A 22,294-nucleotide genomic window follows, 5' to 3' on the forward strand; every position below is an offset into this window, starting at 1 on the left:
GCCGTCGTGCTAAATCGCGAAACCAAGCGCGTCAACCCCTCCGTGTCGCGCGAGTACTCTGGATAAAACTTTTCCATGGACCCTTCCAGCCATAGAGCAGCCAGGATGGCCGGTGCGCCATGACCGGGGCCAACCACGTAGATCATGTCGTGGTCAAATTTCCGGATCAGGTAATTGAGATGGGCGTACACCAGGATCAAGCCGGGGCATGTTCCCCAGTGGCCTGCATTGATCGTGAGCTTGGTACCATTCTTCCATGCATTGGCGGATGTATCAACCCACCAAGGAGACGAGGCTTGACATCTTCGAATTTGAGTTCTCGCTTCAAGAGTACGTTATCTTCGATGAATATCATCGCTGGTCATCCGGAGAAAATATATCTTGTTAGCTTTGTTCTAGCCATCAGATTTCACGGAGTCACGAACCAGCAGCAATATAGCAAGCCGCTCGACGGAATTTGACTATAGCATCGGCGTCTTTGTCGTCCAGTTTGATACTGTCCAGCTGAACCTTGAGCTGGTCGACGACATCGGGAAGATGCGATGGGAGGGGCTGAGGGTTGGGTTGATCGATGACTTCTCCAGGCATTTTTATTGCTCTCAAAAAAGGCCACGAACATAGACGGTACAGCGAGGATATGAACCGATTTTTCTGTGTTTATAAATAAATTCTAATATCTGGCATGCCGTTCGTTTTCTAGTGTATCTGTGCCTTGTTAATACCAGTGGTGCTTTCATCGACTTGACGTCATTGTTTCTGGTGTCATCGTTGACCCTAATGTCCATCTGTGGCCAGGGTAGGAACAACATGTGTTCAGGGAGATAAAAACCGAACCATCCAGTTATGTTTCGATTTGGTTAAGTCTCTCCTCTCTCTGGAAAAGTCATAGTCTTTGATCATGGCAAAATCACTCCTCTCCGTCAACGCGGGGTCGTCCTCCGTCAAGGTGACCTTCTACACCCTGGACAAACCGCCAAAAGTTGTCGTGGACGCACAAGTGTCGGGCATTACCGCGCCGCCACAAACCCTCAAATACACGACCAACTCGACGACGAAAAAAGAAACAATAAAAAAGAAGCTGGACACTCCTCCCGAGGCCTTCAAGTATCTGCTCCAGCGATGCATGTCCGATCCGGGGATCTCCGAAGTGGTCAACTCGGAGGACCTGGCATGCATCTGCCACCGAGTGGTCCATGGAGGTGATTACATGGATGCAATTGAGATCAACGACGAGAATCTTCACCAGTTGGAAGCCATTGAGGCGCTGGCACCGTTGTATGAACCCCCTCTCCGGCGGATCATGTTTGGCTCGTTTTAAAACCATTGATGCATGGGCTTGATCGCAGGCACAATTTCCGTGCGCTCGAAATCGTTCGGACCTGTAGGCAAGAGTATCCCAAGATCCCAAACATTACCTACTTTGACTCGGCGTTCCACAAGACTCTTCCCAAACACATCCGCACATATCCCATCAACCAGGACGCCGCAAAGCGGAACGGACTGCGCAAATACGGGTTTCATGGGATCAGCTACTCGTTCATCCTTCGCTCGGTGGCCGAGCATCTCGGAAAGCCCCAGGAGAAGACGAACCTGATTGTCATGCATATCGGCAGTGGCGCATCAGTGTGCGCGATCAAGGAGGGGAAATCGATTGATACTTCGTACGAAGTCGTTCCTTTGTCGAAGCGGTTGTAGTATTGACTACGCTCAGGATGGGTCTCACACCACTCTCTGGTCTGCCAGGAGCCACACGCAGCGGAGATATCGATCCCAGTCTGGTCTTCCACTACACCAACAACGCATGTAGTCTGAGCCCGGCGAGTACCAGCGAAATGAGTATTAGCACGGTAAGGGCAACCTCATACCATGCAACCATCACATTGCTAAGCGACAACGCAGGCAGAGGAAATCTTGAATAAGAGATCTGGCTGGAAGGCTATAACCGGGACCACGAACTTTGCCGAGATTGCCGTCGAGAACCCGCCGACTGAGAACCATCGGCTGGCCTTTGATATTGTCGTGGACCGCATCGTTGGCTTCGTGGGTAGCTACTTCGTCAAGCTGCAGGGCCAGGTGGATGCACTCGTTTTTGCGGGAGGCATCGGCGAACATAGTGCCTTGCTCCGTCGTGCGGTCACGACGCAATGTGGCTGTTTGGGGTTCACCCTCGATGAGCAGAAAAATGCAACCGGGTTGGGCGATGGCGATGCTACGATTGTCGACATCACCGGTTCAGACAGGACGCCTAGAGTCCTTATCTGTCAGACGAATGAACAGGTTTGCTCTCTCCCCCGTGTAGGTAGCAATCAGTTGGGCAATGGCTAATGATAGATTCAGTTTGAGATGGCATATCATACTGTCAACAAGACCAGATAGATGATTGCACATCACTCGGGTCCATGACCAAAGTATTCGAGGCGTGTCCCGTTTTCCTGGTCGACAATGTTACTACCTAATCGAAACGACTTGTAGTTATTCATGATTCCATAAATGGCGTTTGCCACATCTGTGGGCTTTGTGTTTACCTAACTAATGGATAGAGAGAATGGCAATGATCATTAGGTTAACTTTGATGCTAAACGTTCCGTCAACCAGTCTGCTGGGACTCCCAAGTCTCAGTACGGGGTTGCCTTTGAATCTGAGCTGTCAACTGCTTCGTATGTACGAGTACTCGTCTGGGCTGTGGACAATCGACACTACCGCGTCCGAACATCCGATGAGATCCTCCGGTTGGTTAATCTTGGCCACTGTAGCTTTCTGCAGAGACGGGACCCGAACTTCAGAGTCCAGCCAACCCTCCCTCCTGGCCAAATTGCCCTCCTGAGCTTCTAATTATTGATACTCCGTACTCCATACTCCGTCGTTAGTCCAGGTAACCCAACGTCCGAGGGCCCACGCTGTTCCTGACGGACGGAGCTCTAGTCATACGCTACGGACCAGGAGCTGTTGTCCAAGCTCCGTAGCCAGAACCAAGATCCATGTTGTAGGGGAGGGGAGACCCAATGGTCCGGTAGACTAAGCCACCGTCGATCGCTGGATTGGAGCTAGCATTTGCCATTTGGCTGTTGCAAATGTGTGTTCCGCTCGATGTATAACCTATACTCCGTACACGTCATCTAGAAGTTGTGTGATGGTGTGTTGTAAAGTACCTAGGTTGTCTCTAGTCTTCACGTCCAATGTCGAAGCAGCATAGTATACCGAGGAGTCGTCGAAGTCACATGCCCATGAGTGCATGCTTGACAAAAGTTGAAGAACAAGAAACTTAAAGTTAGGTTAACCGACTCGGTACGAGTCAACTGCGTAAGCCTCATTGTTCTAGACCATCGACTCCCGGAGTATCCGAGGCTGCTAACCGAGCTCGAGTACGGAGTAGATTGGCGGATATTTATTTTCAGACAAGGCAACTTGCAAGGAGGAAATCTTCTCTTCCAGAAAAGGTTACCTACCTACCTAGGTTCTTGCTCCATACTCGTACTTTCTTTCCATGTTCCCAACTCAGTTGAGGTTGAGATGAAAACGTTCCTTGTTCCAGAAGCACCGAACCGAGGAGCATCTTCCGCCCTGCATAAGGTGAGTGGGGCACGCAGGGCGATGGGTCTGAGGGTCTTGCTGCCGAATGCAGGAACTTTCATTCTCGTACTGGCCTTTCCCAATCCGGCTAGCGGAACTCGACCTTTCCAGGAGGGGGACTCTAGGGAGCCAAGGCATTGGGTCTTGGAATTGAACTGTTTGGTTCGGAATCGCTTCCCCGAGAGGCCTTACTTCCTCTCTGGGACCAATTGTCCTGCAATCTGCAAGATCCAGTGCAGATTCTTGCTGGAAGAGCAGAAAGAAAGGGAGATCTTGAAGAACAAGTCGATTCCTTGGATGATGTGATTCTGAAAGGACCAGTCCAGACTTTTTATTGTGGCAGTGTGGCTACCTGCCTCCGCCATCCATGTTGCACAAATGTCAGAGGCTCCAGAAAGTATGGAGTACCTAGGTAGGTTTAACTGTATGTAACCTGGGTTATGAATGGAGGCCTCATTTTTCAGTAAATCCTCAAGTCACATGGACCGTGTCTATCATGGTGATAACAGTTATCCAGACGGACGAAGTGCTCAGGAGACAAGGATGGGAGTCCCGACTCCCGAGCCGTGGTGTTATCTCGACACACAAATGACGACAGCTACGGACACTCCTAGTACAAGCAACAAGCAACCATGGCCCCAGCAATCGTCAACTGTCCTAGTAATTTTCCTCCATGGAGCCACAGGCTCATCTTGCTAACCAATGAAAAAGATGATCCTGAATCCTGATCAAGATAAAGAACCACGTGAGTTTGGTAACTACTGTGGTTGTCCATGGAACTGGTCCGCGCCAGTCCTTCTCAACGGTGCCGCGCTTCGGGAACCACTTCTCAACTTCGGACAGCGGGCTCCGCTGTCCGCTCAGGCGCGGAATAGGGTTACAGGGTAGGCTTTCCGTATCCGGATCGGCGGAATGGGTCAATAAAATCCACACAAGAGTAAGTCAATCCGTTGAGCGTGGCGGAGTTGCGAGTTTCGACGATCCAGAATGAATCTTCTCTAGGTTATGGAATCCCGAATACCGGATTTACGGTTCGAACGACAGGAAGCGCGCGCATACTCATGTTTGTACTCTCGATCATTTCTGCTTGACGCCCTACAGCCTACTCGTACATATCGTAGTACTCGTACGTACCTCAAATAGACGCGCAGTACGAGCTATCTATTAGAGTCTGCGGGAGTCCTCAACGGCTGAACCAAGATTGCAGCTTGGAAGCCGGGGCCAAGACGGACGAAACGATGGGAGCGGACGGCATGCGGCTGTTGCAGGGATGTTCTAGAAAAAGTTTCGAAAACTTGCTCCAGTCCGTGCCGGAATGGGTAAGTCATTAAATTAGGGCTATGGATGGAGCAATAGTTAACAACACAAAAACACTTTTGGTAAGTTAACCGTACATACGGAGTATGTACGGACACGTTTCAGACAATACACCCAGTTTTCATCCCTGTCCATCTGTCCGGTTGTCATGAAATCCCTCAGGTGTCAGTCAACATTCAAATCCTTCCAGCCACGCAGTGACAGAAGGTTGACCACGTTTCTGCAGGCAAGATTCTGCTGTTTAACTCTTCCGTCGATGTTGAGACTGAACTCTTACACCTGGGTCTTCATTGTGTATCATCAAGTGACCTGTCGCGTAGATCGATTACTTTCATACAAAGTCTCCGTGTTGCTACTAAAGTCAGAACTCAGAAAGACGAGGAGTCGCGTATTTACAGCCTCATACGGGTAATGCTCCGTATGAAAACATCTCTTTCCGTACAAAGCGTATTCCGCGTTCCCACCGGACTGGGATTGTCCAACCATTGCTCGGCTAGGTTATGGAGTGTCGTTCGATTCAAGCAGGTAACCCAGGGCTGGAGCCTGCAGCCTGCAAGCTGCACGATGCAGCCGCATCAGCCCATCCTTGACGTGATGCCTGTCATTTTTGCACATCGATCCAACGATCTGACATTCAGCGCGAAGGAACAAAGTCCTGTATCAACCTGGTGGCGGCCATCCATCGTGTGTGTCTTTGTTTAATTGCAGCGCCCCCAAATCGAGGCTGAATGGAAATGAGGAGGCGGCAGCGATTTTCTGCGACTTTTTTGTCTGTCACCTGTTCCGTTATTTATCGTTAGTTCAACGAATCCAAAGGAGTAAATTGTTCCGTTGAAATAACGTCTCTTCCTCGTCCGCGCACCGTGGAGCCCAGAGGAATCCCGGAGATCATACATACATTGTGCATAGTGTGCTCCGTATGTATGGGGCTCGTAATGTGGGACGCCTAAACCCAGAAGTGGATGGGCTGCCACGCGAGACGACACTAAAGGAGTCGGGGGCGGGTCAGGAATCAACTGGAGTTACTGGACCGCGGCCCGGCTGTTCCTTTCAGTTACAGCTCCAAGGCGTGAGTTCCGTCCTGTCTGAATCTTACTCGTACGAGGAGGTAGATACTACTACATTCTATTACAGTGACGGAGTAAACAGAATGTAAACTTTGAGCCAAAAAGGGCCGACAGCGGATGATATGGATGATAAAGCCACGCAAAGCCCAACTGGAAGGACCGGCCCTACCGGGAGAATCGGGAAGACCGTTGGGGTGAGCTCATCGTAACCTAAAGATCACGGGCCAACCCATTCAGGAAGCTGTTTAGAGAACGGAGTAGGCTATTCCTGGAAAGGTAGCAAATCTTTACAACCAACCCATTCTGCCGCTAGGCAAAAATTGGCTAAGCGCAGCCGTCAGCAAAGCGAAGTCGCCAATCCCCATCAACTTGCAAGCTCAACCGTTGCCTTCGTTCCTGTTCCCCGGGTCAGACCAATTGTCCCTGGAAATGGTCTCATCTTTCCCCCCCAAAAAAGCTAACTGCCCAAAGTCGAGCTCCTTGGCTGAATTACCGCGCTTTACTGACCAATCTGGCTCCTAAATAGTAAATCGAGCTATTCTGGATATAACCTATCCAACGTCCAAATGGGTAAATTGGTTGAAACACAAAAACGATATATCTACCACCTCCCCCTTGTTTTGGGGGAAAATCAAAAACACGATAAAAAAAAAGGAACAAAAAAGAAAAAAGAAAAAAAAAATTAATTCAGTCCTTCTCTTACGTCTTTGCTTCCCTTTCGGTTTTCTGTTTTATTATTCTCTTTTGCATCTGGAGCTCCCTGGATACAAGCCTACCTTTCCGATTTGTCGCCTTTCATACTCGGACTCTCTCCCTTGTTTGCTAATAATCGAGCTACCTATTAATCCTGGCGATCAAAACCCCCCGTTGCGATACATCGAGTTGACCATTCGGGTCTGCGAAGTCGTCCTTGTTCTGTATCACATCCGTCGTCCCGGGACCAATCCCCTGTTTTCTGTGTTGCCTCCTTGCCTGCATACCTGGCCCGGATCGTGTTTGCTGGCTCCAGATCGCCGTCCAAACGTCGATAAACTTATCCTGCGGATACCCTCACCTATCCCTTTACTGCTCCCTATAATCCGGCGGCTCTTCTGGTCTCATCATCCCTGGGATCCACCCGTGGCTGCGATTTCTGCAATCGAATCGTCCCTGCCTGGTGCCAGGACTGGATTGCCGTCACATTCCTGCCTGAACGCTAAGCACTGCCGAGAGCCATCTTGCTTGCTTGACGGGACTGAAAGATCTGCCGCCAAAGGTTAAAAAAGCTCAAGTTGGGCCATCGACTAGATCTTGTTTGAATTTGGACCCTGCATCAGCTTCAAAAGCATCGGAAGCTCAACGTCTTCGGGTGGCTTGGTTGCTGATCTCCACGAACCCCTGCTGGTTTCACTGACCGTTTGCCAACTGGGCATCCGTTCCGTCCCCGGTCCCGTTCCGTGATCTTTTTTTTCTGGCCTTTTGGGTCGCTCCGATCGTTGCGCATTTCTCAAAAAGCACATAAAAGAGTGAGTCCACCCGATGGTTTTCCTCGCATTGCTCTCCATCTACGCAGCATTCTTTCCCTTGTGCAGTTCTCCTTTCCTCTCTCATTCTTCTCCTCCCTTCGCAAGGGATATTCGACTGACCATAATTGTCATGAAGGGGTTCGCCATGATTCTCCGGGACTTGTCAGCTACCAACATGGGCCGTGGTGCCTACGACACAACAGGGGTCAAGAAGCCCGGTGCTCCACCACCGCCGCCGACGACGCGCTAAAGTTTGTCACGGGATTGAAACCTCCCGAATCATGGAATCTACACTCCGGTTTCCCTTGCATCCAAAGCTACTCCGGGATTCCAATAGCACCAGTTTGTCGCTCAGACTGGTGTTTGAAGTGTTGTTTTGATGATAGTTTCGTGACATGTTTCTTTTACTGTAAGTCAAAACACCACTGGCGCACTTAGTATCTTGTCCGTCTCGCTGACTCTGTGCGCAGACTTCGTTTCTACTCCGTTTCGACTTCCATACACCTTTTAATTGCTGTCTTTTCTGACAATCATTGTATTATTGCGGATCCCGGTTCCACTCTTGGTGATGTCCTTTGACGCACTTGGAGTTTGGAATCACCGGTTCCTTGTGCAGGTGGACGGACTTTTTTTTTTTTTTTTTCTTTGCTTGCGTGGGTTTTTGTGGGCTTTCCGGCGTTCGATTATAGACGGGACGGGTTGGTACGGCGAGCATCGAAGATACCAAGACATAGAGCTGTCTGACTTCGCGGTCACCCTCTTTGTTTTCTGGAGGATACACATGTACAATACGGCAGCGGCCCAAGGACGGAACCTGAGCTGTTCTAAGCTTCCGTGGCAGGTCTCCCGTCCTACGCCTCTGCTTTACCATGTTTAATCTGGCACGGCATGTATTATGATAGACAAAGATTTGGGCTTTTCGTCAGTTGGGCTGGTACCTACTGACAGATTGAGCTGTTGTTACTCATAGACAGTCCAATCTTAATTCCTATTGTTCGTTGGGCACTGCCCTTTCATCCAGTCGCTTTTTTTTGTGGCGTTATGCAAGCACAGATACAGAGTAGTATGAGTACTTAGTATCTGGATGCCGAAATTCCGTGAACTACCGCAGAGTGACTTGATCATCCAGCAATACCGAGTTAAAGACCAAGTAACAAGTCGTTCCGGACACTCCGCAACGACTGACTCAAATCTGCAATGGGGATCTCAACCCAATAATGCTGCACTTAGGACCTGCTGACGCTCGGTGTAGAAGCCTGCGAAAGGCGCAAAAAAGTACACTAAACCTCATACGGTTAACATCCCCAGGTAGGACGACGACAAGCCGTTGATCTGTCTTCCATTCATCAGCCAGCATCATTCTGCCAGACGGCGTAGCCTTCTTCGATTGGCATCTTTTTTGTTTTCCTGCTGCCAGGAACAGATCATTCAATATACGTGTCTGATTCCGTGCATATCGGACCCCGCGTCGCTCATCGCGCGAGTTACAAGTAGCACCGAACGCCGATTTGCCCGTTCAGCGCATCTGATTTGGATGTCGGCAGCATTCGAACTTGCGCCCTTTGAGCTCTAGAAACGTGTGTCGAGAGGGGCCACATTTTTACAACACGCCTGGGTGTGATATTTTAGGACTTGGTTCACTGGGCGACAAAGTCGCGATCTGATCGATTTGCTGAACATGTCGGAATCCACGGGTTCGGCACCCAAACCGAGCAGCAGTGTCAAGCTCGTATTATTGGGTGAAGCTGCAGTGGGAAAGGTATGTACCAGACAAGCGATGTTGGCAGCTGGGTGGCTTGCCAAGTTCCCCGGGTTGTATCCTGCGTATTGGGCATCGACTGATGGTACAACTCGCGATGTAGTCATCGCTAGTCCTTCGCTTCGTCAACAATGACTTCCAAGAAAACAAAGAGCCCACAATAGGCGGTATGTCGCTTTCTCTGACTTTTTTTCACTCTACGTTGTGACAATGTATATCCGTTCGCCCCCGTCATGCTCTCCACTGCCTCCAACCCCCCCCCAAAGTTTGCGCGGACTGAGTCCCATTGTTTGGGATGCCACCAACTGACTGGATCCCATGTACAGCTGCCTTCCTGACACAAAAGTGTTCTCTACCTACGCGGACGATCAAGTTCGAAATTTGGGATACTGCTGGCCAGGAGCGATTTGCTTCGCTGGCGCCCATGTACTACCGCAATGCTCAAGCCGCGCTCGTTGTGTATGATCTGACCAAGCCGTCGTCCCTGGTAAAGGCCAAACATTGGGTGGCAGAGTTGCAACGACAGGCTAGTCCTGGGATCGTAATTGCGCTCGTGGGCAACAAGCTGGACTTGACAAATGATGGCAACGGCGGTAATAGCACCTCCGAGGCCGCCGACACCGACGCTCCCGGGCCTGATGCTGAAGGGGGAGATGAGTCTCGGACGGCTGACAATGAGGATCAAGAGAGTGCGCCGGCAGATGGACGTAAGATCTCGACGCGCGAAGCAAGCACCTACGCAGAGGAGGAGGGCCTACTCTTCTTCGAGACCAGTGCGAAGACGGGCTACAATGTTACCGAAGTGTTTACCGCCATTGCGAACGCCATCCCAGAGAGCAGCCTGAAGGGCAATCGCAGCGGAGTGGGAGGAGGTCAAACATCGCTGGGAGCCGGCCGATCAGGAGATGAGTCGAGGATCAATCTGGGCGATCGGGGTGCAGCAGCGGCAAACGCGGGCTGCAGCTGCTAATCTGTATTTGTGTTCTAGGTGTGTTTAGCTTGGTTGAGTTCTTTGTGCCTTGCGTACGCTTCCCACTTTTTTTTTTGGCTGTGTCGGAGAACTTGTATCTTTGGTCGTTTAGTTAGTGCGCTATGGATGCATAGTACTTGCTATTCTTCTTTCTGATCGAATGTCACTGGTGTCCCGTGACGACTATTCGTTCTCATGCTTGAATCTCTCCTTCCCACCCTTTTGAGATAGATACAAACCATGATTGTTGAATTGCGGCCAACTGGCCAAGTCACGGGGGTCGCTTTTCCTAATTTGGAATAGTCTAACCAAGTTCGGTTAAGCGCGTCACGGCTAAGCGAGCGCGCGGCCAAGATTGGCGAATTTCACACCAAAACCCCAAACCGCACAACTCGACGGAAAGTTTAGCTTGTGTGTGCGCTGCCAGGTTCTTCCTCTCGTACTCGTTCCCCCCATTCGAAAGAAAAGAAGGAAGAAGCAGCGGGCAGGCTGCCGACCGTCGCAATCATGGCTTCCCTCAACAAGATCGCCGCGAACTCACCGTCGCGACAGAGCCCCTCGGAGCTGGAGACCTCGATCGCCAATGCTCTGTACGATCTGGAGAACAACACCCAGGACCTGAAGGCCAGCCTGCGTCCTCTGCAGTTTGTCTCTGCTCGAGAGGTAGGATTGATTCCCGCTGCCTGTTCCACGAAACCATTTTTTCTCCGCGGCTACGGATGGAAATCTGGCGGCATGATCCGACTCGTATCAATGGATTGAAATCGAGCGCCGAGTCGAATCATGTGGTGGTTTCCCGGATGAATGCCGATTGTGAAGCTTTTGTGCATGGCAATGCGTGTTTTCTACGATAGCTACGTGCTCGTGGTCACAAGGGGCATATCCACGCTGACGAGGTGATTCTGTTACAGATCGAGGTCGGCCACGGCAAGAAGGCCATTGCCATTTTCGTCCCTGTTCCCCTTCTGCAGGGCTTCCACAAGATCCAGCAGCGGTACGGGAAAAAAAAAAGCCCATTTTTAGAATTTTTTTTCTCGACCAATCCATGCTGATGAAATGCCGCACAGGTTGACGCGGGAGCTTGAGAAGAAGTTCTCCGACCGCCATGTGATCTTCATTGCCTCGCGGCGCATTCTGCCTCGCCCCAAGCGCTCGGCCCGGTCGCGCAACACCCTGAAGCAGAAGCGCCCTCGCTCGCGTACCCTGACCGCCGTCCACGACGCGATCCTGTCCGATATCGTCTACCCCGTTGAGATTGTCGGCAAGCGCATCCGCACCAAGGAGGACGGCAGCAAGATCATCAAGGTCATCCTGGATGAGAAGGAGCGTGGCGGCGTCGACCACCGTCTGGATGCCTACAGCGAGGTCTACCGACGATTGACGGGCCGCAACGTCGTGTTTGAATTCCCTCAGAGCAGCATCGCTGATTACTAGAGGAGTTGTCATGACTGTGTTGTTTACTCTGTCGTAAAAAAATACAAAGTTTAGCTGGGGAATTTTTTTTTTCTTTCGCGATGCCATGATAGGATTCATGACGGGAATGTAGACAAAATCAATACTACCCTCAATTTCTCATGAAACCGAGTCCTTACGCTTCGTGTGATCTCTACGACAATCAACATAAACTCGTGGTTTTGTGCAATGGAATCGGCGACTGGCATTACTGTATACTACATATCATCATTTCGTGATCCTAACCTCTACAAAACATCGAATCAAGCCATTATTCAAATGACCCTGCTTGAAATCCTCCCAACGCCCAGAACCATCCAATAAGCCAATTCCCGCGTGGCCGTCTCCGGCTTCTCCGAGGCCTCTTCACCGCCCTTGTCCCGACCCTGGCGCTTATCGGATTGATGATGGTGATGATGATCCGAGTCCATGTGGCTTTCGGAGTCCCATTCGAGCCGGACAAAGACTGGAATCTCGAGGAGGTCCTCGTCCTCTTCTAGTGGGTCGTCGTCCTTGCTCTGGTCATTGCTCCTTCCGAACGGTGATGTGCCCGGCAGTGTGCCCGGGACCACTTCAACCACCACGGTGGTCCAGTTGCGTCCCTTGTCCCAGACTTTGCCGGCCTCGGCGACCTTCTCGCCAGGCCCCGCTCCGACGGCTCTCGATGACGCGGATGTGGCCGAGATGCCCGCCGTGGATCCGCTCTGGAGCGCTTCGTCCCACACATCGCTGTTTGCGCCGATGTCGAACTGTGGGCAGAGGATGGTCACCTTGGACTGGACGCGGCCCGGAGTCACTGAAGGGGTGGCGAGCGTCACCCGCACGGGGTCGAACATGTGGTTCTTGAGGGTCAGCAGGTACTGGATCGGCCGCTGCGGCGCCAGCGCGTCCATGTTGATCTGCAGGGCGGACGTTGCGGACACCGTCTGGCCGGGCAGCGGAGTGAAATTCAGCGGTCGAACGGTCGTGAGCGGGATGTAGCTCAGCGCGATGAGGCGGATGCGGAACCTTGTCGATGCAGGCTTGACCTCAGGCTTCACGAGGATATGCTTGCAGGACTTGCACCGTTTGGATCGCTTCGTCCGCAGCAGGACCGGTAGGGGCCGCAGATCGTCGACGAGACGCGCGTCGGGGGACTGGAAAGCTCGCTGCTCCGTGGATAGGATGTCGTCCCACGTTACCTCGTGGGAGTGGATTTGCTCAACGATGGCCCGGTCCTTCTCCGGGGACGCGATTTTCAGCCCTTCCGCCGCCGTCAGCGCTTCGCGCATGATGGGCGGTTTTGATTTGGCTTTCCGGCCGCCACCGTAGAGATGTGTCGAGGACGCATAGATGGACATGATTCGGTTTAACGCGCTGGGGGACGAGAAGACGGCCCCAAAGTCTGACGAGAAAGGGTCCGTGGCAGACACGGACGACTCCTCGATCTGTTTAGAGTAAAACCGCTTCAATGCGGCGAATCTTGCATGCGGATCTAATTCCACTTGCTCCTGTGTCTGCGGCGTTGGCGTCTCGGTGCGCGGAGTCTTATCATCCCAGTCAGGGCTGTCCGTCCGCTCGCTCGAAGACACCGTAGACAAGGGCGACTTGAGCTCGCTGCCCAACTTGGAGAGTCGTTTGGCATGGTCCGAAGCTTCTTCGTAGATCTTTGCCAGCTGCGATCGAATGTTGGTTGGCTTATGGAACTGGATGCCGACATCGAGGGTCGTCCACATGCAGTATCCGCAGGCCAGAATCCACGGCCCTTGCTGGCCGGAACTGTCGGCCGTGCTTTCGAGTGTGGTGACTGTCAGCGGTGCTGTGCAGACGGGGCAATTGAAGCAATTCCGAGCACATCTGTATACAGAAGAATATTAGTAAGTTGCTTGCAATGATCTTTTCGACAAAAAAAAAAAAAAAAAAAAAAAACCCACCTGATGCCCTCGCTCCGAACCGGAGTTGCTGTAGACCGCTGTCACAAAGGTGAGAACGACAGCAGTGATGTTCACGGTGACCTGGAACTGGAGAAACTTGGCCACCGCATCATTGACGGCTCGGCCCCAAGCGATCGCAGTGACAATGGATTTGAAGTTGTCGTCCAAGAGAATGATCGAGCTGGCCTCCTTCGCGACCTCAGTACCAGCAATACCCATGGAGAAGCCGACGTCAGCGGTCTTGAAAAAAACCTAGTTGCCCTCGCTCCGAACCATGCTGCTTGGTGTCTCAAAGAGACAATTCGGACAGTACCAGCAAACAATCTCCTCCGTGATGCACCGCGGGCATTTAATCTGATGGCAATCTTCGCAGTACAGAAGTTGTTCCGGCGGATACAACGAGTAGTTGGCGCGCGGCGACCGCGGACTGAATGTCGGTTCTTCGTCATCGTCTTCGTCCGCAGCGGGTTTGTTTGTTTGTTCGTCTTGAGTCTGCGACTTGGACGGTGATCTACTGCGAGCGGATAGTTCCCGCGATGCGCGGTGCGACGGGTCGGGGGCCCGCAGCTGGGAGCAGGGGCAGGAGATGTACGTGTAAGGAAACGGACGCGACATGTTGGAGTGGCGAGTGAAAGGTCTAGCTTGTTCGCATCTTTTTTTTCGTTGGCGATGATAATAATAATTTGATGTTGAGCTTGTTGCGCGGGCGTTCAAGTTGTTTAAGCGAGTCTCGTCGGTGAAAGCACCATTAAGGTCGCTTCGTGTGGCCGATACCTACTCATAGTCCAAGTGATCGCATGCGCAGTGTATCAACCAGATGCGAAAATCAATAGTCTGGTCCGAAGCTAAGCTCGTGAAGTAACTGAACCTTGTCTCCAGTGGAACCAGAGCGCGTTCAAGTTCCCAGGCGATGAAGTCCTGCCTTTCTACTTTATTCTCCATCCCTCGGCCCACAAGCATGCCTCAAGGAAAATGACAATGTAGGAAAAGCTTTTACAATTCCCGCCTTCAAATCCCGCAATGTTCCTACGACTGTTTTCCTCCAGCATCGGACCCCGCGGGCGGCCGACATCTAGCAAAGCCGTTACCGTCTTCCGCCGCACCTATGCAGTCCAAACCCCCGGAAGGCCAACGCTCGAGGTATTCAATCGAAAAGTGAAACATATACAAAAGGATCGCGCGGCCCGAAATGTGGAAGAGAGCCGCAACGTGGACTATCTCAAGGATGAGATTGCTCGACGGTTATGCGAGCGATTACTGGTGCGCTTTAATAGCTAGCCCGAAAGAAAACGTCAAATGTCTAACGGATTGGATTGATCAGGACATCAAAAGAACGTTTCCCAACGTCCTCGACCTCGGCGCCAACAGCTGCCAGATCGCGCGCGCCCTGACAGCGCCAAACCCGGACCCGGCTGTGGAAACGTCTCCGCCGCTGTCGACGCGGATCGAGAAGATCACCTGCGTGGACACGTCGCATGCCTTGCTCTACCGAGACGAAGACCTGCCGTTCAACAAAGAGCTGTCCATCCAGCGGGATGTGATCCCGGACTTGGAAAGCCTGCCCTATGACGCCAACACCTTCGACGCGGTCTTCTCCTCTCTCTCTCTCCACTGGATCAACGACTTGCCCTCTGTCCTGGCCCAGGTGAACAACATCCTGAAACCCGACTGTCCGTTCATCGCGGCCATGTTCGGCGGCGACACGCTCTTCGAGCTGCGGTCGTCGCTGCAGTTAGCCGATATCGAACGCCGCGGCGGCGTCACCCCGCACATCTCGCCGTTGGCCGACGTGAGGGATGTCGGTGGGCTGCTGACTCGGGCCGGATTCAAGATGCTGACCGTCGACGTCGAGGACATTGTCGTCGAGTACCCGCATACTTTTGCTCTGATGCAGGATCTGCAGGCCATGGGCGAGGGCAATGCGATTCTGCAGCGCGGCTCGCTCTCCAGGGATGTCCTGCTGGCCAATGAGGCCATCTACCGCGAGCTGCATAAGGAAGAAGGCGCGCTGATCCCGGACGGGGGCAGCATCCCGGCGACGTTCCGGATCATTTTCATGATTGGGTGGAAAGAAGGCGAGGGGCAGTCGCAACCGTTGCCGCGAGGCACCGGAGAAGTTAATCTCAAGGATATCTTAGGAGGAGGAAGCTTTGAGCCGTCGTAGCCAGGGGAATGAACCAATGGCTCAAATCATCAGCATTGAAAGAAATTGAAAAAGGAAATCCTCTACAGAACGGAACAAAACAAACTAGAAACCTTGTCAATCTACAATCACCCGATATTCATTTCGTAACAAGTCACACTGTCCGCCGATCCGTCATGACACGAACAATCGATCCGTAGCCGGTCAACTCGACCAATTTCTCATGCCAACTGAGCAAGACGCTCATCTGCTGGCCCGCACCGCCCTCGCCAAAGTTGCGCGGTTGGATCTGAGAGAACCCTGCACCGGTAGGCTGCGGTGAGACACCTTTTCGGGAGGGAGACTGCGTTCCACTCCCACTGACGCCGCCAGACGAGGCCATGCCCTTGTAACTATCCCAATTACCCAATTAGTGAATACGTCATAAACAACTTCCCTTGGGACAAAAAAAAGAAAAAAGAAAGGTGGCATACATATACTTCATCAAACAATCCGCACGCTCGGCGCCACCTTCGCCGGAACACACACTTTGCAGAACCCTTGTCATTTCCCCCTGTCGGATACCCTGGAGAACCTCAATGACAGTCGCGAGATGGATCTCCTTGGCCTGCGCGTCGCCGGAGAGTGGCGCGGTGTCTAGCACATATCGCAGGGCGCCCTCGGGGTCCCCGCTCCGAAGAAGTTGCCGGACTGACGCCGCCACATTGGCGGCCGCGCTGGCATTGGTCGGAGGCGGGAGGTTGCCGGGAAGAAGAGTGTCGAGAGGGAAGTTGACAGAAGATTCGGGATCGAGAACGTCAATGTTGATCGTGCGGTAGTTTATTTGCGACATGGTGGTCTTTCTTCTTTTCCAGACCAAAAGCCCCCCTCTGTTCCTCCGGGCAGTCCGGGCTTATGGTGTTCTGTCCGTCGTGAGGGAAATAGTGGCGGAGTCTGCTCTGGGTTGTTGACAATGAGTCGGTTTGAGGTCGGCAGCCTAGCGGTTCGGGGGATACAGTACTTGGTAGATAAACTACCTGGGTAGGCGAGCAGTCAGGGTCGGATGGCGGGGCAGTCGGGACGATGCTTGCGGGAGACCAGAACCCAGAACCCAATTTCGACCGACCGAGGTGCAGGATTGTGGGGAGCTGGAATAGAATCTCATTCAGCACAAACAAGGAGTCAAAATGTCAGAATCGCTATCGTCGCAGCAGGCTGACAGCGGAAGGCGGCCTACGGCGGTGGAGCGGGCGTTGCGGGTTGATTTGGTGCCTGAGGCAGGAACTAGTTTGATGCCAGCTTCCCATGTCGGGGGGAACCAAATCGACACCATCTGCTCAGAAAGTTCAGAACAGAAAAGATTCAAGCCTCCAAATCATAATATACTCGTACATTGCTTCTAAATTCAATGGTCTATTAGAGTCGAAAGATTTCATGCCACACCAGCCGATGCTCCGTGCAAAGATCGTCTATAGGTATGATAGAAACGCTCAGTGAACCATCCCGACAATGCCAGGCCACAACTCCAGACATGAAGCAGAATAAAACAGACAAAACGCCGCGGAGCTATCAAGAACAACCATGCAAATCGTGTCGTAAAAGTACAGCATCAAACATCAAACGCTCAAAGCAAGTCTATTTACACGGAAGTGATCGTAATAGGAGGTGTTGAGAAACTGGCGACTCCGGCTCCTTCTGTTTGTCGGCAGAGCGCCTTGACTCGGGAAGTTCTCCCATCTCTTCGTCCATTTTGGGCTGTCCAGCAAGCTGTCCAGCCTGCTTTCTGCGAAATGGACGGGTAACTGCGTACTCGACACCGTGCCAGATAGCGCGACAAGACCGGCTCGCTGCATGGAAGAAAGGCGCAAGGACCTTGGCAATTGGACGCAGGATGCGGGCGATGTTGCCAACGACAAAGTTAAACACAACCGCGAAATACCGGTCTGGAAGAAGTCGGAGGAGAACAGCCCAAGGCATGCAGCAGATAGCGCACAGCACACAAATGCCCCATTGTGCACCAGTGAGTGGCACGACATGCAAGGCAACTCCGCCAACGAAGACAATCAGGATCTGACCGCCCACCATGAGCAGGTTGATGCCGATGAACCAATAGTTCCTGAGGATACCCTCAAAGATGTTGAGGTGGTTGTCCAGTCGTCGGTTGTTGAACTCGTTGAAGATTTGCATCCAGACAAAGGTATTGAAGATAATCGTGCCCAGCTCTTCTTCACGCCGCGTTGGATCATCCTGGTCCAGAATCGGATCCAGGAATGAGTCGCCCGCAAAGTACAATGTGAAGGTGACGACAAGTTGGTAGATGGTCTGTCCGATGATCATCTTCCACATGTTCATGGTGAATAGGGGTGCGCTCTTTGGAGACGGCTTCCGATTGAGGATTTTCTCCGTCGGTCCATCGGTGGCCAGGGCCAATGCGGCAAAGGTGTCCATGATGAGGTTGACCCACAGCAGCTGAACAGCTGTGAGGATGCTTTGGTTGGAGTTGCTGTAGACCGCTGTCACAAAGGTGAGAACGACAGCAGTGATGTTCACGGTGACCTGGAACTGGAGAAACTTGGCCACCGCATCATTGACGGCTCGGCCCCAAGCGATCGCAGTGACAATGGATTTGAAGTTGTCGTCCAAGAGAATGATCGAGCTGGCCTCCTTCGCGACCTCAGTACCAGCAATACCCATGGAGAAGCCGACGTCAGCGGTCTTGAGGGCCGGTCCGTCGTTGGTACCGTCACCAGTGACAGCGACGGTCTCCCCGAGTGCCTTTAGCCGCTCGACAAGAATCCGTTTATCGTCAGGTGAAGAGCGTGCCAGGACTTGCAGGCGTGGGACTACTTCGTCCAGCTCCGCTTCCGTTAGCTGCCGGAACTTCGGACCCTCCATGACAATACCGCCTTCGGTTTTGATGCCACAGCTCTCCGCGATGGCTGTTGCTGTCTTGACGTTGTCTCCGGTGACCATCTTAACTTTAACGCCAGCACCATGGCACTTGCTAATGGCACCAGGAACCTCCGGCCGAAGTGGATCTTGAATACCCACAACGCCAATCCACGTCATGTTCTGAAACACACTCTCGAAGGTAGCGGCGGAGGCATCCTCCTCAAGACGCTGGCTCCCTGGTGGCGGCCAGCTGAGAAAGTCCTGATATACCATTCCGATGGTGCGAAGGGATCGCCGTGCGTAGTCGTCAATGGTAGCTGAAATAGACTCGCGATCGGCGCTGGTGAGTGGCGTAGTCTCGATATGGCTTCCCTCGGACGAAGTGGAAATGATTGACGTGGCGGATTCCAGCAAAATCTCCGATGCACCCTTGACAAGGAACCGGAAGCCGACTGCAGGTTCGCGGTACACGACGCCCATGCATTTCCGAGCGGAATCAAATGGGAAAATCTGAACAATTTCCGCATTTGCCCGTTCTTCGCGCACGTTCATGGCCAGATGATCCTTTGCGAGTTGCAGCAGCGCGACTTCGGTCTTGCTTCCGACGAACTCTTTCGTGCCATTTTGATCATCCTCGAAGGCTGTTGAATTCAGGGCAATACTCTTGACGATGAGGCTTCTGATGGAACTGGAATAGTGCTTGAAAACCTCGGAGACGGTGGTCGTCGGCGCCGTTTCCTTATCGTCCAGGGGCAATTGATTGAACCTGTCTTCACGGGACCACGTGCCCGCCACGACCGACATTTTGTTCTGAGTGAGCGTCCCCGTCTTATCCGAGCAGATGACGGTCGCATTGCCCATAGTCTCACATGCTCGCAGGACTCGGACAAGGTTGTTTTCTTTGACCATGCGAGTTGTAGCGAACGCCAGGGCTAGAGTAACGGCCAATGGAAGACCCTCTGAATATTTGGTTAGTAACTGTGAGTTTGTCAAATCGCGGGGGGAGACTTACCAGGAATTGCGACGACGATTACAGTCACCGCGACGATCAGGACATCCATGAATTCCTGGCCCTTGACTGCCGGGGATGCATCATTGCTCGGAAGCTGGGCGAGGAACCGAATCAGAAGGACCAAGAAGAGAATTCCAGCAGCACTGTCACTGTCAGCGCGAGCTTGCTCTGAAGAATGCCCGATGCGGTACTTACGATGTCCCTAGCCATCCGATGGCTGATGCGAGTTTTCCGAGTTTGACTTGGAGAGGAGTGGCTTCGGGATCGGTCTGCAACGAAGACATGATCCGGCCGTACGAGGAATAGGGGCCGACGCTGGTAACCAAACAAGTACCAACGCCCTCAAGGACCTTGCTGCCAGAAATGATGAAAGGATCAAGTTTTTTCGTAGCTGTGCCGTCAACCATCTGCTGCCACACTTCCTGTGCCGGCGTCTTCTTCATCTGATCTGATTCACCGGTTGCAGACGACTCATCGCACTTGATTCCATGACCAGAAATCAGAATGCCATCGGCCGCTGGCGCATCGCCGGGTTCCAGATGCAGGATGTCGCCGACCAACACATCATGGATGGAGATCATGATTTCTTGGCCGGAACGAGTGACCTTGACATCGCGAGTCTCTTTCTGTGGTGGTGTTAATTTGGTCCTATTCTGCGCGGAGAAGTGGCCAAACGTACCCGTCGGTTGAGTTTTGCAAATTGTCTTTCTTTCTGCCAGTCGTTCGCAGCCGTGACGAGGGTCACAATGAGAATGGCTACGACGATGGCAACGCCCTCGATCCAGTCTACTTTCGAGCCGCCGCTTAAAGCCTCATAGATGCCCAGCGATAGGGAAATGATCGCGGCACCGGTCAAAAGCATGATGATTCGATCGTTGTATGCAGCCCAAAAGAGTTTCAGAAACCCTTTGTTCTTGCGTTCTGCCAATTTGTTACGACCAAAGACTCGTATCCGATCGCAATATGGATCGCCGGATGGCGGGACATTGGAATCATCATGGCTCTCTGCCAAAGGCTCAATCGGCTTGCCCTTGTCCTCTGGCGAGTGAAGCACGCGGGTAGCGTCTTCGAAAGTGACTCGGCCCGGCAAACTGGTTTCGTCCAGCGAGAGACCGGCAGTCAAGTGTGTGCGCAGGCCAATCGACAAACCTTCCAGACCTCCGAGGGCATAGAAGGCAGCCAATGACTTGGGATTCAGCATCTTGTTGAGCTGTCCCGGAGAGAAAGCGAACACGTTATCATTGACAATGAAATCCTGTTCATATCGCGGATCCGGTTTCAAGGCCTCGGAAAGCGGTACATCGTCATAGGAGGGCTTGAAGGACTCAAAGGGAGTGGACGAGCTTTTTCTGGACGGAGGGACGAGGGTCGGGTTTGACGACGCGATAGAGGTTGAGCGCTCCCGAAGGGTCGCGGCATCCCATGTTGATGCTCGAGACGAAGAACCAGCGAACAGCAAGCTGCCGTCTCTGCTGGCAGGCGGAATTGATGCAGCATCGTGAGAGACGACCGACGTGGGACTCAAATGCTGCGGATCGGCCGTCTGATTCGAAGGAGTGCTCGGGTCATTCTCTGCATTTGATTCGCGTGTTGAGTCTGTATCAAAGGTGATTGCGGGAAGTTGAAGATTCGCCATGTTGCTGGCGAATATGGAGCAATAAGCGGAGGATTGTCAATTCCATCCGCTACAACAAGGATATTGGAGGATCAAGAAGCACTCCGGACGGAGAGATTCGAGGATATTGTACGTTTTGGAGCGAAAACGACGGGAGGCGATTGACCGGGCATTTTCACTGCGATGGTTCCTTGGGGAGTTGGGGCTGTGCTTGAAGGCCCAGACGGCCAAGCCTTGGATCGATCCATCATCCATAACAGTAACGACCATCACCAAAAGTCCATAACGGTCCGAGTGGGACCGCGAACGCTAAAATCACTGCAAATGGGAGCCTGAGAGTCTACATACATCCGGATCGAATGCCTTACTTGATTCCTCTTCTGGTTTAGACGCTCTGCTTAGTCAGTCGACTTGATTCCAGCCAATTGGCATCAATCTACCATCTCGAGGCCAGAAGAGCAAAGGCCGCGGTGATTAGGCCAAAATCCTCTTCGCAGTGCGTTTCTTTTGCGCTCAATCGATTATTATTACTAATTCATCCGCCGGCATTGGTGGCGGTAAATCATCAGCCAGATGATCAGACGGCAGTCCGCGGCTCGCTTGTAGCAGGAGAATCAGAATCTCAGCTACTCTAACTAAGCACGAGTCCGCGACGCGAGTCATTAATTACACTACGGAGTACTCCGTACAAGTACGGAGTAGGTACATACTTCCGCCCTCCGTCCAGATTGCTCCGAGGCCGTAGGGGTGAACCGGCGCATCGTGAATGGCTGAATTTGCGCCATGGACGGCTTCTTCCCGACAACGGTCGCTACGGAGTACTCCTGCATCTCCTGACGACCTAACAATCAACTGGCGGGAATCGTCAAAACATGGCCTGACTACGGAGTCTTCGTGTACTCCGTACATACTTATCTCCAATTGCGGTAGAGACGAAGGTCCTACCTATGGTTTCTCTTCTCAGTTCGGACGAGCGGTGGCGGCTGTCCTTGCCACTCAATATCGCGACGCAGCAAACGCTGAAGAGCGAGAGCAATCAAAACAATTCCCAAAATAGGTGGTGCCATCATGACCAGCTCACCCCTTGAATCGGCTGGCTG

At 52.5% G+C, this 22,294-nt stretch overlaps 7 protein-coding genes across 7 annotated transcripts; 4 read left to right on the forward strand and 3 right to left on the reverse strand.

Moving 5' to 3' along the window:
• Positions 1 to 898: 898 nt before the first annotated feature.
• VTN31DRAFT_5540 (uncharacterized protein) lies at positions 899 to 2,376 on the forward strand (the record flags this gene model as incomplete). Its single annotated transcript, XM_069406051.1, has 5 exons — positions 899 to 1,275; positions 1,347 to 1,661; positions 1,712 to 1,847; positions 1,900 to 2,277; positions 2,338 to 2,376. The coding sequence occupies 5 exons, from the start codon at positions 899 to 901 to the stop codon at positions 2,374 to 2,376; spliced, it is 1,245 nt and encodes a 414-aa protein (XP_069259697.1).
• Positions 2,377 to 9,137: 6,761 nt separating this feature from the next.
• VTN31DRAFT_5541 (uncharacterized protein) lies at positions 9,138 to 10,188 on the forward strand (the record flags this gene model as incomplete). Its single annotated transcript, XM_069406052.1, has 3 exons — positions 9,138 to 9,218; positions 9,322 to 9,385; positions 9,545 to 10,188. The coding sequence occupies 3 exons, from the start codon at positions 9,138 to 9,140 to the stop codon at positions 10,186 to 10,188; spliced, it is 789 nt and encodes a 262-aa protein (XP_069259698.1).
• Positions 10,189 to 10,695: 507 nt separating this feature from the next.
• On the forward strand, positions 10,696 to 11,622 carry VTN31DRAFT_5542 (40S ribosomal protein eS7; the record flags this gene model as incomplete). The annotated part of the gene is made up of 3 exons (XM_069406053.1): positions 10,696 to 10,851; positions 11,100 to 11,182; positions 11,256 to 11,622. 3 exons carry the CDS (start codon positions 10,696 to 10,698, stop codon positions 11,620 to 11,622), a joined length of 606 nt encoding a protein of 201 aa, XP_069259699.1.
• A 293-nt stretch (positions 11,623 to 11,915) lies between these two features.
• On the reverse strand, positions 11,916 to 13,355 carry VTN31DRAFT_5543 (uncharacterized protein; the record flags this gene model as incomplete). The annotated part of the gene is made up of 1 exon (XM_069406054.1): positions 11,916 to 13,355. One exon carries the CDS (start codon positions 13,353 to 13,355, stop codon positions 11,916 to 11,918), a length of 1,440 nt encoding a protein of 479 aa, XP_069259700.1.
• Positions 13,356 to 14,573: 1,218 nt separating this feature from the next.
• VTN31DRAFT_5544 (uncharacterized protein) lies at positions 14,574 to 15,717 on the forward strand (the record flags this gene model as incomplete). Its single annotated transcript, XM_069406055.1, has 2 exons — positions 14,574 to 14,813; positions 14,875 to 15,717. 2 exons carry the CDS (start codon positions 14,574 to 14,576, stop codon positions 15,715 to 15,717), a joined length of 1,083 nt encoding a protein of 360 aa, XP_069259701.1.
• Positions 15,718 to 15,850: 133 nt separating this feature from the next.
• On the reverse strand, positions 15,851 to 16,528 carry VTN31DRAFT_5545 (uncharacterized protein; the record flags this gene model as incomplete). Its single annotated transcript, XM_069406056.1, has 2 exons — positions 15,851 to 16,088; positions 16,170 to 16,528. The coding sequence occupies 2 exons, from the start codon at positions 16,526 to 16,528 to the stop codon at positions 15,851 to 15,853; spliced, it is 597 nt and encodes a 198-aa protein (XP_069259702.1).
• A 782-nt stretch (positions 16,529 to 17,310) lies between these two features.
• VTN31DRAFT_5546 (uncharacterized protein) lies at positions 17,311 to 21,215 on the reverse strand (the record flags this gene model as incomplete). Its single annotated transcript, XM_069406057.1, has 4 exons — positions 17,311 to 19,526; positions 19,580 to 19,722; positions 19,775 to 20,205; positions 20,259 to 21,215. The coding sequence occupies 4 exons, from the start codon at positions 21,213 to 21,215 to the stop codon at positions 17,311 to 17,313; spliced, it is 3,747 nt and encodes a 1,248-aa protein (XP_069259703.1).
• Positions 21,216 to 22,294: the final 1,079 nt, after the last annotated feature.

Source organism: Thermomyces dupontii (genome assembly GCF_041956625.1).
Source record: "Thermomyces dupontii strain NRRL 2155 unplaced genomic scaffold VTN31scaffold_5, whole genome shotgun sequence".
NCBI lineage: Eukaryota > Fungi > Ascomycota > Eurotiomycetes > Eurotiales > Trichocomaceae > Thermomyces > Thermomyces dupontii.